Here is a 19,607-nt window from a genome sequence, read left to right on the forward strand (position 1 = left end):
CACTTCATCAATTTCCCTGATAATCATTCCTAAATTTTACATTTCCAAAACACCTGTTGTGAGGTTGTTATTTGTTACAACATGATAAACAGAAGAATGATAACGAAATTAAAGCAATCAGTTCTATTGCATGGTACATGTTAAAAGAAATAAAGCTTGACAACATTTTACTTTTTATCTAGTAACTCATTCAAAAAATACTAAGCCAACAGGACCTTCTGTCAAGCTCTAGGAAAGCAGTTGAGACGAGATGAAATTTGTCCATCAGAACTTTGTATTCCTTTGTGCCACCTATAAGAACGTCAGCATGGTTAGCAAGAATACCATATATTTGTAATAGATCCATCTATTTCTGAGAAAAAATTACTAGGGCACTATCTATTGTAATCTTTTTCAGAATACCCAGTGACTTATTTGTCTAGTCAAAACCAGAGCCACATAGTTAAATCAGTCTTTCGACTTTGATATAGATCTAGTACATGAAAGGATAATCATCCCACATGAAGCAATGTAGAAGGACCTAGCATATAATTTTAATGGGTATCTGTATATCATTTGTCACACGAATTCTTTGTGTACTTTCTTTATCAACTATAACAATGAAAAATTAGGAAACCTAGTTGTTACACAATTAAATTAAAAAAAAAAAAGAGATATACAAAATATGTTTAGAACTCTAGATTGTGGAAGTGAAGAGGAAAAAAAAACAAGCGAAACGGTCGAAACATATTGTTTCAGCAAATTACTAAAACTCGACACCATTCAACATAGTCAACATCTCCTTCCTCTACTTCATCTCCTTCCTCCTTCAACCTCCAATCCATCACTAGCATCATGCATCGAAACATCGGCACAATTATGAAACCGTATCATTCTAGTCAAGGACTGAAACTCCAATACGGCTCAAGATTTTGAACCATGTCATCAACCAAGGTAGAGTTTTAGAGGGAAGTGAGAGGAAAATGCAAGAGATTTTTTTTAAGTGAGAGGTAAGAAAAAATAACTTGAAACAAAATCATTGTCCCTTCATCTTGAGGAACTATTGTTGCTTTTACGATTACCCTACATAGGGTATAAGATATTATTCAAATACTAACAGAAATATATACTTATGAAAGGAAGAGTTCAAATGCACAGATATTTCAAAGACATAACATACTTATATAGAAATTGGATTCTTTAAAAATATATATGATTACTCAAATTAATAATAATAGGACATATGGATTCAAGTTCAACAAAGCTTCCTGATGGTTTGGTTCTCATGAATAGTTATTTTCTGTTTTTGATGAATTATAACTATTCTATGTTTGATTGCAAAATGAACTTAGAATATCAATTCTGATGGAATTGTCATTGCCACTTAATCCTTCTTTGAAATTCCTTGAATCAAATCAAGTAATACTGATTCCATATATTGGAATTGTTATTTCATTAACTAAACTAAGTAACATATATTGATATATGTTGTTCCTAATACATTTCAAACCCTAGCAAAATTCTTTGAAAATTACTGTTATACCCTAGGGTCAAGGTTTAGATTCTCAAACCGAGTCGGAGTTTCGATCTTTTAACTGATATTTGGTATCATGTTGACGTCTCGATGCATGGTGCACGTGTGAATTGGAGGGTGAAGGAGAAAGGAGATGAAGCAAAAGAAAAGACACATTGCGTGTGCCAAGTAGTATCGAGTTTCAAACATTTATCAAAATGATATGTTTTGACTGCACAGATGAGATTTCAATGCCTAGAGGGTTTAATTAACTAAATCTGAAGTTGCTTGAGATTAAACTAAAATTCACTTAGGACTTAATCAATACTTTGGAATTAAATATCACCAATTCACTTAGATTAGAGTTTCGATGGACCAATAGTTGATTGACTTTCAATTTGGTTTACTTTTGTCAAATTGGAGCCATTTGAGGCTGAACCATCTTGAACTGGTTGTTGTTAAACCTAGATATGATTTCATGTTAACAGTTGTCGCCCCTTTACTCCCCATAATGTTCCCCTCACTCATTGTTTATTTCTCCTCCCTCTCCCTATTGCAAGGTGCAAGTATATTTAGATGAAAAATAAAAAGAATCTTTTCCAAAAATAAAAAAGACTTTTTTTTTTAAGGAGACCCTCACGGGTAGATTTTGAGTTGTGATTTTAAAGGTTTTAGATTATTCGCTTCTAGCAACATGATAACACTAAGGTGTTATATATCGTTAGGCTTTCATATGTTGTCATATTATAGACCCAGGATGTAGTTTGTTGGCACAATTAGGGGCATTTTGCCAATAGCATGCTTAAATGGTCACAAAATGAGTGTATATGTGATAGACAACATATTTTGGTTGTTGGATGGTAATCATGCCTGTGTTTAGATGAACACAATGTACCTCTCCATAGTGTGAGAGTGCAGACAAAAAACCCCTCATCTTACACTCGTAACTTGATGATTAATGTGTGAAATGTAAGATACTAACAACTAGTGTCTCTTGCATTTATTCATAGTGTGTTGCTTTGTTACATGAGCAACATTGATGCTAGGAGTGGAGGTCGTTGATATATTATCATTGTGTTGTCTTAATGCATGATGAAATATTTCCATTGTGTTTTAGTTAACTCGTGTTTCTTGAGTTGGCACATCATAATTTTATTCACGTTTTTTAGCTGGTCTCATATTTTTCTCACATTCATATTATTATATGTTCCTATTTTTATTTGCTGGCTAACAACCCTTCTATTTAGCCCCAGTTTCAGTTAAGGTTGTCAGTTCAATGTGCTAGTATTCCATAAGACGTGGTATTTATTGCTCAAGGTGTGATTTAGTTTATTATTGTTGCTTGATACTAGTGTAGGCATATCTTTCTTTGGGTAGATTGAGCTCAGATGGGGCATAATAATTCCATTCCTGCGAACCAAACATGCAGCTAGCATTTATGTAGCATCCTACATGCAGCATTTACTATATTGTAAACCACAAATATGTTCCATTTGGAAAGTAAGTTTAACAGTTAATTTATGACTAAATGGAATAACCACCAAATCAACTACCCACAGATTGTGCAAGGTTGAAAGTCAGTCAAGTATGAACACAATTCAAGCAATGATGAAAAGTTATATAAAAAATGAGCATTCAAGTAATAGATGGCTTACATGAAAAATGCCATTGGCTATCGTATATGTGACAGTAAAAGCTCTGCAAAATGGGTACTTTGATATCAGAAGGTATACTTGTATCATCCTCTGAAATTTATTAACGTAAGGATTAGATGAAATTTATCAGGTTCTCAGGTAATAGAAAAAATCAATAAAAGCAAAAATTCTCAGCATTCCATGTATCCAGTACAATATGGGAGCGTGCTTTTAAGGCTAATTGTATGGCATGATAAACATTGAAGAAAGAAAGGAATGGTGCTTACAATACAAAGCTGCTGAAAAATCAATCGTAGTCCATATAATATTCAAGATTGAGTACAAAATTACCATAAAAAACTGACAAGACTAGGAAATCAATTTGTATATTAAGAGAAATTAGATATGCTAGCAGACTGCATTTCTTCCATCCATACCTTACCTAGTTTCAATGTGCTCCCAGAGAGTTTAATGAGGAAAAGAAGAGTGGGAAAAGGAAGAGCAGAGAACAAAATGAAATCTAGCAGGAATTGGGGAGTAACAGTGTGGTTTCATTTAAACCTAGAAAAACAACTGAAACAACCCTCAGGAAAACTAACAAAAATGAATATCAAACAAACCTTAAATTTATTACACACCAGAATCTCAAGCCTTTGAAGTAATAGGACACTTTGTAAAGTTTAAGTAATAACTTAAAGGGATAAGAGCTGACCAACTGTATCTAGGGCTCTGAGAACCAGATAGAAAATGCAGACCTGCAAGACCAGAATAAAAGTGCATCAAATAAAACGACCAAGCAATCATTCCTGACAAGACCATGTATATGCAAAAATAATCAAGTATAACTAAGAAGAAATAATAAGACCAAAATTTTGTTTTGATTGATGGACCAAAATCTCACTCAATATGGTGCATGTACATACTGATCAACATAGTCAATGCATTTGTAGTTTGTACTCTTCTTTTAATCCTTATTCAAAGCACAACTGTACTCTAATAATCAAAATATTGAACCGGACCTAGCATCATTAGGATAGTAAATGAACCAAACATTCATGAACAAACTTAGTATTCAATTCGATAAGGCTCGTTTACATTTGTTCAATAGTAAAAAAAAGGTATATAAAATAAAGAAGCGTAGAACACTAGTAACCTTAGACCATTAGCGTCCATTGAGAATTTCTGAATAAATTTATTTATTAACTTGTGTAAAATTTAATCATAAATTTATTTCTTTTTTATTCAAATACATAAAAAATATAGTAATTTATAATTTTTACAATCTTAAATTATTCATAATATGTTATAAATAAAAAATAATATATTTTCATGCAACGATTGAAATACCGTTCCGTGCCGCCTGGCATAGACGATTTTTACCGTTCCGCCGACAAACCGAAACCAACACGTCACGCGCGCGCATCAGGCGTCGCCAGACGCTTCCAATGCCGCCGGAGGCGTCGTCGAAGGCATCCATTGGGCATCAGCATCGCAGGCGATGGCATCTGCGAGGCATCGCGACTCGATGGCGGAGCGCGGAACGCTTCCGGTGCCGCCGGAGGCGTCGCCGAACTCCTTCGGTGCAGTCGCAGGCGTTGCGGGCTCAAGCTTCAGGAGGGCTAATGTGCAAAACTAATATTTCTTTAATAAATCAAACAATTCTCATTCTCATTCCCAAGTGTGATATTTTAAAGAGGTTTTAATAAATCCTAATAAAATTATTCCAATAAAATATAAAAAATATATTTAAAATTTTAAAAAATTTAATACATTTTATTAAATAATATTTTAAAATTGTTTTTAATGTTTTTAATTTTATTTATAAATTCTAAATTTTTAAAAAATATTCTAAAAAAAATCTACAAAATTTATAAAAAATATAATAAATTAAATTTATATTCTGATATTTTTTTACTATTTTAATGTTTAATTGATATTGTAATTTTTTTACTATTTTAAATATATATTATTTAAATTATTAAATAAATAAATAGTTAATTTATATAATTATTATATATAAAATAGTATTTTATATTAACTTATATAATTATGATTACTTAATCTGAACATTGAAGAACTATAAAAGTTATATATGAATTTTAATTCGAGTTATTAATAGATCAATTTTCTTTAAAGAAAACTATATTTAATTATAATAATATTATGTTGTTTAATAATAAAGAACTTATATAAAATCAATATACAATTTATTTTTAAATTATATACAATAAATATATTTATCTAATAATTACTATATATCAATAAAAAAATATTGAAACCGTATCGGCACGGCACAATACAATACCGAAACCGTATCGTTCCGATCTAGAACCGAAACCTCGGCACGGGTCGAGATTTTAAACCTTGTTTTCATGTATTAGACAAACATTTAACCTAATGTATAAGGGTATAAGGATAATAATGTTGTTAGTTGAGCTCAAATAAAAGCTCGAGCTTAAATCGAGCTTGAAGAGATTTTAAAAAAAAAACATGTTTGAACAAGCCCAATAAGTAAAAAAGTTTGAACACGGCTCAGCTCGTTTACACCCCAAATTATTAGATCTTCACCTAATAATGTACTATTTTTTAACAGGTAGCATTTCAATAAATGTATTGTAGGAAAGGTTTATAGAATACTAAAACTAACTAGAAATGTCCATACAAAATGATATTTATCAACTTTGATCATAAGTGGTATATAAAGATTAGAATGTGCAAAATTTTAGACAAGGTTTAAAATGTCATTGAGTAGGGGGTGCTTCCCTACATGTATGCAATGTGCTTAGGAGCACAAATTGAATTTTTGAAAGAAACACAGAAAAAAAATAAAAAGAGAGAGAGAAGGATTACAAAACACTTGAAAAGAGAAAGGTGAAAAGGTGAAATGGGATTTAGAAAAGAAGAAAAAAAGAGCTGGATATAAAAAAGAATGTAATAATGAATCAAAAGAGAAATTGTAGTAAAAGAGAGGGTCCAAAGATTGTAGACCCAAAACCAAGGGTCTAAAGAGGTGCAAGGCCTTTAGACCACCAATGTTAAAATGAAGACCAACCCTAAGAGGCTCCATGAAAGAAATGGCATAAGACAGCAGGTCAAGCATCCCAAAAGATGTAAAACTTGAGAACCAATAATATAACAAAGATGGATCTCAAGAAGAATATAAGACTTCGAATCAAGAGTTCCATGTACTGCAAAACCTTAGACCTATAAAATAAAAACTTACTACCAAGAGGTGTCATCAAGGAAAATAATATATGATTTTGAGGAAAGAGCCCCAAGAGGTGCAAGACCTTAGATCTAATATCACTAAAAACTTAGACCTCAAGAAGCGGCATATAATAAAAAATATCATAAACCCTCATGTTAGGAGTTCAAGGGGCATCACACATCAATAACATTAGTCCTCGGCTTGAACTTTGAGAAGTGACAGACATATTAGTCGAGGATTCGAAGTAAGAGTCAACTACAATACAAGTTGTAGACGACTTAATGGAGATCCCAAGGCCAAAAGCCTAAAGGCCAAACCAACTCAACCAACAAGGTCAAAGGTTAAGTGTGACCCACATTGCAAGAAAGGAAGGTGAAGAAGCCTAAAAGCAAAGGCCAATATGACCCAAGCTAAGATCCACCGCATAAAGCAAGAGAACCATAAAGGTCTGGAGGAAGTTGGAAGGTAAGAGAGTCTATGACCCATGTTACAAATAATAATGGAAGTTTGGGGCAAATTTAGCTTGAGGAGTGAACTAGACATGCCAAAGCCTGAAGTCGCTAGGTCAGTTGCAATAAAGAAATTCTAAGGTCAGGTTCAAAGGGCCAAAGGTTAAAGCTTTAAGTAACTTGTAGATTTTCAATTTTGGTTCTCAAGAATAAACCAAGCAAGGAACAATCAACACCAAGGAGCCAAACAAACAACAAATGCATTGTTTATCAGCAAGAGTTAGCTACCAGGCTGAGTTTACAACTGAGACAAAAGGCAACAAGTGCAAAGAATTTCTAAGCTGAGAACAAATTCTCATAGTAAGCTCAAAGGTAAACATTGTCAATTAAAAAAGGACAGCCCGGTGCACGAAGCTCCCGCTATGCGGGGTGGGAAGGATCCATTGTACGCAGTCTTACCCTACTTTTTTACTTTTTTACAAGAGGGTTTCCAGGATTCGAACCCGTGACCTTTTGGTCACAAAGCAACAACTTTACCGTTGCGCCAAGGCTCCCTTCTAAACATTGTCAATTCATTTCACAAAATTGTGTTTACAAAATAATGATAAACCAATACAAAATTATTAAACAAGATAAACAAAGGAAATAAAGGCCTACACCATATTGTTCCTAACGAACTGCCCCTTCAAACCTATCCCTTGATATATTTCAAGCTTGGGCTAACCACCTTGACTTCTTTATAGTCTTCTTTGCTTGAGCAACCTCAAAGATGGTCTTCGCTTTAAGTGGTTATTTTCTGGTTAAATGAACTCTCTTGCTTATGCCACATCACCCAAGCCTTCTCCTACTTCCAGGAGAATGCTTACTCCATTGTTATCACTTGGATATCTCGAGACAAGCATAAGGTGCAGTTGGAGTCAAAGGTTGACTTGGCAAGGTAAAGCTTAACCAAGAAGTATAGTCCTAGTCAACTCTATATAGCGAATGGCCCAATGTTCAACCTCACATGGTACTATTGTCAGAGGAAAACCATGGACTTTTAGTTCTTGTCTGCTAAGATCTCCATGATAATGTGTGTGGAGATTAATTATTTTATGTAAGGATATTTTAGGTATTTGACACATTATTTGTAGCCCTAGTTCACTTATAATAATGGGCGGTCATCATTGAACTATATGATTCACGCAGAGAGTAAGAAAAAAATAGTTCTAAGAGGACAAAGGACACCTTAAAATTCTCTTTGTAATCTTGGTTTCGATATAGTGTAAATCTGCAGAGGTGGCAAGTGTACATAATTGTCAAATCGAGGGTGAAGTGAACCATTATAATCTTGTGAGATCTTTGTATTTATTGTTCACCAAACTTTTTTTATCACTTTCGGTTATTAAGATAGGTACTTTAATCCTAACAACTAGTATCAGATCATCAAATTGAATTTGAAAGTGATGGCTGGTGAAGAAAGTTTGGCAGATGGGATTGGAAAATTCAATGGTAATGATTTTGCTTTCTGGAGAATGTAGATTGAGGACTATCTCTAGAATAAAAAATTGCATCTGCTGCTCAAGGGGAAGAAACCAGAAGGTGTGCCAGATGGCCATTGGAATCTCCTTGATAGACAGGTTTTGGGGGTTATTGAATTGACATTGTCAAAGACCGGTCCTTGTAAGGTTGCAAAGGAGAAATCGACTGTGGATTTGATGAAGGTTTTGTCAAACATGTACAAAAATTTCTTATAAGAAAACAATGTCATTTGAAGATGACAGAAGAGGCTTCTGTGACAACACACCAGAATGAGTTTAACACAAATGTCCATAAATTGTCTTCTGTTCAAATTAATTTTGATGACAAAGTTTATGCCTTGATACTCTTAGCATCTCTACCAAACAGTTAGGAACCAATGCAGGCTGCGGTTAGTAATTCTGTTGTGAGTGCAAAACTCAATTTTAATGATGTCAGAGATTGAATGCTAATGGAGGAAGTTCGCAGAATTGATTCTGTTGAAACTGCCATATCAATTTCTGCTCAAAATATTGAAAGTAGAGTTAGAGGGAACAACATAAATTCTAACTAGAACCGAGACAAATCAAAGTCAAGGAATGGTAAAAATAATTTCAAATCTGCAATAAAAATGGAGTGTTGGAATTGTGGGGGACAAGACCATACAACAACAACAACTAAGTCTTATCCCACTAGGTAGGGTCGGCTATATAGATCCTTTTATGTCATTGAGCTCTATCTCTTACTATATCATCATCTATATTTAAATAAATTTTATCTTGTTTTATTGTTGCTAATCAAGTCTTTTTTGGGCTTCATCTTTTCCTCGTTTGATATGTGTATTTGTCAGTTTCACATCGTCTAACTAGAATATTTATTGGTCGTCTAAGTACATGCCCATATGATCTTAAACGCAATAGATACAACTCTGACTTTCTCTCTAATGCTCTCATTTCTTATTCTGTCCGTCCTCATATGTCCACACACATTCACCTTAACATCCTCATCTCTGCAACTCTCATCTTCTACTCATGTGCTCGAGTCATAGCCCAGCATTCCGTCCCATATAACATAGCAGGTCTAAATACGATTTTGTAGAACTTTTTTTTAAATTTAGAGGTACTTTACTCACATAAAACACCTGACGCTTTCCTCCATTTCAACTCTCCTGCTTGTATTCTATGTAAGGCATCTCTCTCAATCCCTCCATCATTTTGCAAAAATAATCCTAAATATTTAAAACGCTCGGTTCCGACCAACTCATCATCTCAATCTTAACAATTGTCTCATTACCTCTAATATTACTAAACTTAAATTTCATATATTGTTTTTATTCTACTAAGTCTAAAGTTTTTCCCTTCTAGTGTTTCCCGCCAAGATTCTAGTTTAGCATTTACTTCTTCACATGTTTCATCTATCAAAACAATATCATCTACAAATAACATGCACCACGGTACTATGTCTTGAATGTGTGTAGTGAGTTCATTCATAATTAGTGTAAAAAGATAGGGTTGATTCTTGATATAACCCTATTTTTATTAGAAATGTTTCAATTACTCTGCGTCTTTACTCTTGTTGTTACATCCTCTTACATATCCTTAATTAGTTCAATATATGTTACGCTAAAACCTCACTTTTCTAGAATTCTCCATATAATTTCTTTTGGGACTCTATCATAAACTTTTTCTATATCAATGAATACCATATGTAGATCTTATTTTTACTCCCGATATTTTTCAATTAGTTGTTTAAGAAGGTGTATTGCTTCTATTGTCGACCTTCTAGGTATGAACTCAAATTGATTTTCGATCACCGTGGTCTCCTTAATCTTTTTTCTATTACTTTTTCCCAAAGCTTCATGGTATGACTTATTAGTTGTGGTCTCCTTAATCTTTTTTCTATTACACCTGAGTTCTGGAGATGCAGTAGTATTCTTGCCGAGACGTTACAGTAAGACCCTACAACATGTTCCTTCCGGGAAACAACCTAGTATTAGAACAATAGTTTGATGAATTCATTCATTGAACATTTGTCATAGTTTTAACCAAGGTTTAAAATTTCGACCCGTGCCGAGGTTTCGATCCTGGACCGGAACGATACAGTTTCGGTACCGTATTGTGTCGTGCCGATATAGTTTCGGTATTTTTTAAATATAAAATATATTAATTAAAAACTAAAATAGTTAACATAAATAATTAAAAAAATAAACAATATAAAAAATAATCTTTAAAAAATGAAAATATATGAAAATAGATAAATAAATAAATAAATAAAAGTTTTATTATAATTTTTAAATTAAAATAAATGAAATATAAAATTAATTAGATAATTTTATTAGGGTTTAATAAAGTCTCTCTAGATTATCTCTATCATAGCTAGGAGTTGATTAAAATAATTAACCTAAGTTTAATTAAAAAAAAATCTGAAATCCGACACCACTCGCGAGCCCGCACGACTTCGGCACTGCCGCGGGGTTGCGCGACCAGCCATGGCCCGGGGATTGCGTGACTCCTTCGGCGCGACCGCGTTGACCATGTGACCCCTCTGCAACGACCGCAGGGTTGCACAATGCCTCCGTGGCAACAGTGGAAGGGTTATGCGACCCCTCTGCTACAACCACGAGGTCGCGTAACACTTCGCACCTATCACGAGTCTGGTGCCTTGGTCGTGCTGGTGCCGATCGCCAAGCGGAATGAGATGTTTCGCCCGTTTCAACCGTCTAGGCACGGCACTTTAAACCATGATTTTAACGCTAGCAAGCAACCTAATGCAACCCTCCTCCTTTATCCGAGCTTGGGACCGGCCATAACTGGTTCGTCATGGGCGGAATTTAGGGGACAAGACCATATGAAGAAAAAATTTGTATAGCACCACAGAAGGACAAAAATAAGGGCAATGCTATAGTAGCAACTCATGAGATTTTAGGCTAAGTTACTTTTGTCTGTTAATAGACCTATTGATTCTTAGGTTTTAGACTCGGGGGCATCTTTTCACACTACTACTCATCTTCAAATTATAGAGCGGTATATCTAACTGATGGAGAGCCTTTAGGTATTATAGGCATTGGAGGTATTCGCTTAATGATGTCAAATGGAGCTATGTGGAAAATACAAAAAGGTGAGACATGTACCGAAATGTGAAATTTAATTTTGGGAGGACAACTCAATGATGAAGGGCATAATATTACCTTTTGTGGTGGTGCATGGAAGATTACAAAAGGTTCAATGGTTGTTGCACATGGCAATAAAACTGGAACTCTTTATATGACTTCTAATTGCAAAGATATGATTGTTGTTGTTAATAACTGTGCCAAGTTAAATTTAAGGCATTACAGGCTCGGGCATACAAGAGTTGAAATCTTTTGATCTTCAATTATCTGAAAGTTGTGTTCTTGAAAAGTAGAAAAGAGTTTGCTTCTCTAAATCTGGCAAAATCTGAGAGAAGACAAATTGGATATGATTTCTCGTGGAGGATCCAACGACTATGTCACATTCATTGATGATTCTACCAAGAAGGTAGGAAGGTATGGATTTATTTTATGAAAAATAAATCTGATGTGTTTGATACTTTTAAAAAGTAGAGAGTCATGGTAGAAAATGAAACAAATTTAAAAGTGTTTAAATAATACATTGCGTAACATTATTGTGTTGAAAATGGGATCAAGATGATGAAAAGTGTACCAGAAAATCCTCCTAAAAGGAAGATTCATACATGATTGTGTATGACGTTTTGGACTGAAGCAATTAACAGCTTATTTGATTAACAAGGGTCCCTCGGTGTCTTTAGATTATAGTATACATGAGGAGATTTGGAGCGATAAAACCGTAAACCATTCTTTTTTGAAAACGTTCAGTTGCCTCCCTTATGTTCATGTTGATGCTTCTGCTAGAAGTAAACCTGATCTGAAATCTAAACAATATTTTTTTATTGGCTATGGTGATACCGAGTTTGGTTAGCATTTTTAAGATAACCAAAATCAAAAGATCACGAGTAGGGATGTAATTTTCAATGAGCAAGTGTTGTGCAAAGACAGATTAAAATTTAGAGAACACAAATTTTGAAGTAAAAGGTCCTGAGGTAGCTCACTTTAAAAATATTCCAGTGAACGATTTGCAACAATATGCTTCAATAAATGAAGAAAATAAACTCCTAATAGACCACGAGTATGTAGCCTGAGAACCATTCCTGTGCAAAAATTGAGGAGATCTTCCATAATTATCAAACCACCATTGAGATTTTCTCCATCACTTAATTATATTTTATTGACCAATAGAGTGAACCAGAAAGTTATGAGGCGATGCAAGTTCATGAATCAATCAAATGGAAGTCAATCATGCAAGATGAGATGGATTCTTTTCAAACATGGCAGTTAGCACAGTTACCACATGGGAAAAAGGCATTACAAGATAAGTTTACCAAGTAAAAGAAGAATGTGATGGTAGAAAGCACTACAAAGCAAGATTGGTGGTGAAAGCAGAAAGAAGGAATTGATGACACTTAGATTTTCTCTCCAAAGGTTAAGTTGACCAAAACCAAAATGATTCTTGGGTGAGTGGCAAAGGAATATCATCTTCAGCAAATGGATGTAAAAAATGTCTTTCTTTATGGTGACTTGGAGAAAGAAATTTACATGCAATAGCCACTGGGTTTTGAGGTACAAGGAAAGGAGAAAATGGTATGTAAGCTTCAAAAGAGTTATAGTTTAAACCAAGCACCTAGACAATGGTATAAAAAGTTTAACAGTTTTATGAGCAGAATGGCTTTCTGAGATGTTTGATTACTCATGTATCATTTTATTAATTTAAGTTGATATGTTGATTGCTAAAACTAGTATATTGAAGATTAACAAACTGAAAAAGAAAATGTCAGAAGTTTTTAATGAAGGAGTTGGATACTGCAAAATAAATCATTGGAATGAAATCTATTAGGGACAAAGAGGTCCTAAAGTTATCTCAGCAAGAATATATAAAGAAAGTGCTTAGCAAATTTAAACATGGATTGAGCAAAGATAGTGAACACAACTTCGGCTCATCATTTCATCTATCCAAGAATGAGTCACCTTCATATGAGCAGCAAGCCTAAATGGACAAGGTACCCTATGCTTTTGTCATTGGTTGTCTTATGTCTGCAATGATATGTACTAGACCAAATATAGCACATGCAGTGGAAGTTGTGAGCAGGTTTATAAGTAATCCAGGAAAACAACATTGGGAGGTGGTGAAATGATTTCTCAGGTATTTGAAAAATACTGAAAACTCCTCTTTATGCAGTTGAAAGTCAGATTTTAGCTTGCATGGATATGTTGATGCTGATATGTCTAGTGATGTAGATAGCAGAAAGAGTACTACTGGATTTATTTATACTTTAGGTGGTAGACAGTTTGTTGGGTTTCAAAATTGCAGAAGATGGTTGCACTTTCTACTACTGAGGCACAGTTTGTTGCAGTAACAGAGACTAGCAAAGAGATGGATTGGTTGCTGGCTTTTCTAAAAGAGTTGGGTCACAAATATGAAATGGGGTGTTGTATTATGACACTAAGAATCTTGTTTATCATGCTAGGACAATGCATATAGTGGTTCAATATCACTTTATAAGATCAGCTTTGGAGGATACAATTTTAGCTCTTGAGAAGATATAAGGAAGTCAAAATCCAGCTGATATGTGGACAAAGACTGTGACACTTGAGAAACTGAAGTTGTGTGCAACTTCAGTTAGACTTCTCCGCTGAGGAGTTCTGGTCGTTGTAGATAAAAACAGCTGATGGTGAATTAGTCTCCAAATGGGAGATTATTAATGTGTTTGGAGCCTAATTATTTTATGTAATGATATTTTAGGTATTTGACACATATTATTTGTAGTCCTAATTCACTTATAATTGTGGGCGGCCGTCATTGAAATATATGGTGGCAAAAGACGAATACGCTCGCCCCCAGCACCCCCACCAACCCGTCCCAGGGTCAACACAGAGGAGGTAAATCACGGACGGCTACTAGCCTTTGCAATAGTGACTAGCACATAAAGGAGGCATTTACCTAGACTTTGCCGAGATTCAAACCCCAGACCTCATGGTGGCAACACCTCATGTGCTAGCCACTAGACCGTCCCGAGGGGACCCGTCATTGAAATATATGATTCAGAGAGAGAGAGAGAGAGAGAGAGAGAGAGTTCTGAGGGCACTTTCTTGAAATTCTCTGGTTTCAAGATGGCAAGTGGACGTAGCTGTCAAATCGAGAGTGAACCACTATAAATCTTGTGTTCTTTGTGTTTATTTTGCATCAATTTTTTTATCGCTTTCGATTACTTGGATTGGTGCTTTAATCCTAACACTACATGGCCACCTCTAATACTCTTTTATCCACCTTTTGATCTCAAAGCTTACCATAGTAGTTGGTTCTAATCATGAATTTCATTATTCTAGACTTAGAGCTTCTTTCTCTCACTCCTAGACTTTTATTGTCAAGAAAGAGCTCCACAATGTCAATCGAGGTGGTAAGCTTCATCCTTGAGAGCAGTGATCATCTGCTCCCATTTATTGCACAAATTCCTTAGGGAGTCAAGCTCGACCTTGTTCACTTGACTACTCCACCTTATCGGCATCAACTAGTGGATAGATATTCAAGCATCAATTGCTCTGTCTTCGCCATCTTCAATGTCATCTGCTCATGGAACAGTCGAATTGTGCCCTTGGTGCATCTCGAAAGCATGTCCAGGGTGTGCATGTTGTGAAATCACTCAGGCTAGTAAAGGAAGCATCAGTTAGTACATGTACATCAAGGCAAGCCTCGTTCTCTTCCAAGGCTTATCTATTAGATCCCATTCAGCCCTCATGATTTTCCTCTAGGCAATGGGAACTTGCTCTGAAGTGTTCAACAATCCAACTTGGCACAAGTTCAAATTACTACAAGCATAGAGTTGTAGTTACTCATCAACTCAAAATGTTTCCTTGCTAAAGTGGATGGCTCTAAAATTTTATGTGCTTCATGATGCAGGCTTTCTTCTTCGGGAAAGGACATTTCCTCTTAGATTTATGCCTGTCTTCTTCAATCTAGGTCCTCTTCGATTGTCTAGTCATGTGCTTATGTAGTCCATCAACAGGACCAACTTGTTCATTTTATGAATAACTGAAGCTAGCTATATTTAAGAAGCCACTAAAACTATCAGATAGCCCCACGTGTATAGCCCAATTAAAAGAGCTAACCCCGTGGCACCACATGGCTCCATAGATTAGTCAGCACACTTTCCAAGGCCTATAAAAGCAATTTTCCTAATCACAAAGAAAACCTTGAGCAATGGTTTTTGAACACTTTGTAGTGTTTAGAGCCCTTACCACCACCATCTTTAAAGCATCAGTAAAAAGAGAGGGACATTCTCTAGCCACAAAAGTGATAGGAGTCTCAAACCCCTTGCACTCGTTTTAAGTCGAGTAGAGACAAGTTCTCTTCCTCTCCCACATCATATGAGACCTAACTAAACCTAGGTCACCACGGACCAAGTTGCATCAACTCAAACAAAAGTCCAAACTATGGTCCACCTTGAGTTGAACCACAAACAACGCTCAAGCTGCCCCCACAAGCATAGTTGAGTTGATACTCGGGTGGTAGAATTGCCACACAAACAATGCTCAAACCATCCCACAAGTGATTGGTCCCTAGCTATAGGCTCGGTGGACCTGCTTCAACCTAGGCTAAGAGACCGAAACTCATTGACAAGTCACCCAGGGTTGCGTTGCCTTTATCTTGAATGAATGTCCAAGCCATGTTTGACCTTGAGTTGAACCACAAACAACACTCAAGTCATCCCACAAGTGATTGATCCCCAGCTACATCTAGGTGGGCCTACTTCAACCTACGTCTGAGCTAAGCTTGGATATGGAAGTCTTCTTTCCTTTCTCATTTCTCGATAGTAAAGTAAGACCAATCTCATGAGCTTATTATCCTAGGTTGGAACAAGTTAGTTGATAGGATCCCCTTTTTTACGTCCCCATGTCCCTCCCGTGTGGCGACATGGGGACGTAAAAAGGAAATCAACCTCGGAATGAACTAAAATTTATAGTTATCCAGATGTGTGCCCACATTATCATCCAAGCTTAATTAATTAATTTGGCACACTGCTATTTATCTATCATGTACCCATGTTACGTTTGAGCTCTATATATAGTGTAATGCTTCTTATGAATAAGAACAAGACAGTACTAAGCTCTTCTTGACTCAAATTAATAGAGTGTTGCGTAAAGTTGATAGGATAATGTCCATGTGGTTATCCCAAAATGTTGAGACAAAAATGATAAGATATTGTTCTTATAGATTACTTACATAGTGCATGTATCAATAGCACACAGGCAGTGGGCCGTGCATGGATATAATCATCATGAAACATGATAGTCTTAGTCTGAGAATTTTTATTTCATTGTGAATGTTGCTCTTCACCCCTGCACAGTGGGAACTTTTTAACTGTCCCTAGTTCCCCCACAAAACTCTCCACAACAATGAAGATGTAGCACAATAGAAGAAAGGGGAACGAAAAATTGGGGATCAGAATAGACTGGCGTTTCCATGTTGAACAATGGTAATAATGTACCAACTGATTAATAGTAAAATAAAATTTGGATATCTCAAGGCATCCACAAGTTTACATGTGTGTATAAATAAGATAACAAAGAAACTTATTAAATAAATGGAGGCCGTTGAGAATCTAGGACGAGTCAACAGCATTCTGATGGCGTAGTACTAGTAAAAAAAAATACGAATGTGGGTATGCATTAAAAAAAAAAGAAATATTTATCTTCATCTTCAGATGTTCTTAGATTTATCTCTTTAATTTCTCTTCCAAATATTCTGATATCTTCGAATCAACATCAATCAGACAAGATCAAAATGCAGGACTCCTCGTTAGCCAGGCAATGGAGACGCGAACTAATATACTTGGACATCCAAGAAACGCTCAACAACCGTCAATACTAACTAGAAACTATTTTTTTTTTAGAACTGGATAACGGATCTAATCGCACATACCGACTTGACTAGTCCAAAAAACGATATCAAATCAGGAAGCGTATGTGCGGGCAAATCAGATAGCAATCGCATGAGAGAACAGATCGTCCACTTGAAACGAGGAAATCGAAATCAGAGCAATGAGAAGAAAAAAAAAGACTGAACAAAAAACGGTGGGGGTTAGTCTGACCGCATTCCGGAGCTGTGGGCGTAACTGCTGGATGACAAGAGCGAAGCTGCGCGAGACCTTCTGGAGCATGGAGTAGGAGAAGTGCCAGTGGGGCTCCGCCGGGATCTGGCGTCGCACGCGGTCCATGGACATCTTAAGCTTCACCATGGGGTAGAGCTCCTCCGGATGCGCCACAATCGCTCCTAACAGCCCCATCTCCCTGGTGCGTTCGTGGCAACCGAGGATAACAACGGGAGCCTCGCCCTCCCATCCAACCTAAATATATCCAAGAGAGTCCGATCTCCACACGGCTTAGTGCCTCCCGAGCAGGTGGCCACACACGGAAAAAGCCAGCTGGCGCCGTGGTGTGTTTGGCGAACCCTTCGGTCGCTTGCTGCCCACTCGCACCCCGTGAACGTGCACAATCATTAAGACGCTTCCGAGTCAAAGTGGCTGAGTCACGCTTCCGGGTCATGGATCGGAGAATTTTTATAATTCAAATCAAGCGATGTGACGGGTACGGATTTAAATGATAATAATGATATTTTTTTAATATTTATGTCTACCTGGATATGATAATAGAAAAAGGTCAAAACGAATTCGGTTGGTATGCCTTCAATTTCACTGATTCTTGACATGATTATTGTTTTTATAGGCGATTATAAATTTTTTAATTAAAAAAAACTTAAGGGCAATTTATTATATCAACATATCTAATAAAAAAAAGATGTATTTAGGTAAATTTATCATAACACCTTTTATCAAAGGGTATCATATTTTGTATTTTATCAAAAGACCCACTTCTTTTCAAACTGTCACTTTGCCCATTGCAACTCTAAATTTAAAAAAAAAAGTTGATTTTTTTTTACTGAACTGAACCAAATTGAATTAAGCTAAAAAAATAAAATAGTTATTTATTTATATACTTCCATCTAAAAGTCATTGATAACCTTTAAAAAAATCACATTTATGTCAAATTAGCACTATTGCACTCCTAATAACTTCCTAAATCTATTAATATTTTTTTCCAAAATTTTAAACTTTTTAGATAAGAATTTTAACCAAAAGTGAAGAGTTTTGATCATATTCTAAATTTGCATCTTTAACTTTTGGTGTCCCTAAATGCATATATTTACTTATTTTCAAATTTAATTTTTTTATTTTAAATTTTCTATCTTAATATCAAATTACAATAAAACGAAGAGAAAAAAATCACCTGGCTTCTTTTTTCAAATTACAATAATGTTTTATAGATTTTAAAAAAATTTCTAATTATAAGGTTTTTTATTTTTTATTAAGACTCTAAATTTGAAAATAAGAATATAAATAAATTTAGAGGATCACTAGGGGATGCAATGATGCAAATTTAAAATAAATTTGAGTTCTTTAATGTCATCTATAAATTTCCATCAAAACTCATTGAAGAACATAAAAGGCTTAAAATTTTGAAAAACAAATATGAATATCTAAAAGGTCGTTAAGAGTATAACATATTAAGTTGATATAAATTTGAGAGTTTTAAAGTCATCAATGACTTTTGGATGAAAGTATTTGATGAAATAACTAAATATTTTATTACTGGATTCAATTTGGTTCAATTCAAGTAAGAAAAAAATATCATTTTTTTTTATTTGGCCGCAATAGATGATAGGGCATTTAGAATAGAAGTACACCCTTCGATAAAATGTAAAGTATGTGCGTGATTTGGAAATTCTCAAAATCTAAGTGTCCTTTAGTAAACTGTCATTTTTCTTACTTGAACCGAACAAAATCAAGTCAAAAAAGAAATAAAAAACATTAAAAATTAAGGGTGCGTTTGGTACGCGTATTTTTCATTTTCATTTTCTGAAAAATACGTGTTTTTTAGAAAATAAAAAATGACTTTTTATTATTCTCTATTTTTCTAGAAAACGCTATCTATTTTTTTAGAAAACAGACACGAAAAACGTAAATCAAATATCATTTTTTAGAAAACGCGCTGATCCGATGGTAAAGACGGGGACCCTTGTTGATGGGAGGTCAACGACACGTGAAGGTCAATGGTCAAGAGGGTCAACCCCAAGGTCGTGCCGAGCAGATAAAGGTCACATCCGAGCGGAGTGGCAAGCCGACCAAGCATCCGGCCGACCGGACATCCGGCCAAGGGTCTCCCGGACCGGACGAGAGAC

General features: G+C 35.3%; 1 protein-coding gene across 2 annotated transcripts in view; it reads right to left on the reverse strand.

Moving 5' to 3' along the window:
* The window catches only part of LOC122046442 (squalene synthase 8-like), a 32,353-nt gene extending 14,512 nt beyond the window's left edge, over positions 1-17,841 (reverse strand). The window contains exons 1-4 of one of the 2 annotated variants that reach the window (XM_042607145.1): positions 17,461-17,841; positions 3,839-3,881; positions 3,148-3,237; positions 216-291 (exon numbers count right to left, since the gene is read on the reverse strand). In XM_042607145.1, the coding sequence (XP_042463079.1) occupies positions 216-291; positions 3,148-3,237; positions 3,839-3,881; positions 17,461-17,655 (404 nt within the window). In that variant the 5' untranslated portion in view covers positions 17,656-17,841. The remainder of the gene's footprint in view (positions 1-215; positions 292-3,147; positions 3,238-3,838; positions 3,882-17,460) is intronic. The other variant, XM_042607146.1, reaches the window with a different exon arrangement.
* Between the last annotated feature and the right edge of the window lie 1,766 nt (positions 17,842-19,607).

Source organism: Zingiber officinale, chromosome 2B (assembly GCF_018446385.1).
Source record: "Zingiber officinale cultivar Zhangliang chromosome 2B, Zo_v1.1, whole genome shotgun sequence".
Lineage (NCBI taxonomy): Eukaryota > Viridiplantae > Streptophyta > Magnoliopsida > Zingiberales > Zingiberaceae > Zingiber > Zingiber officinale.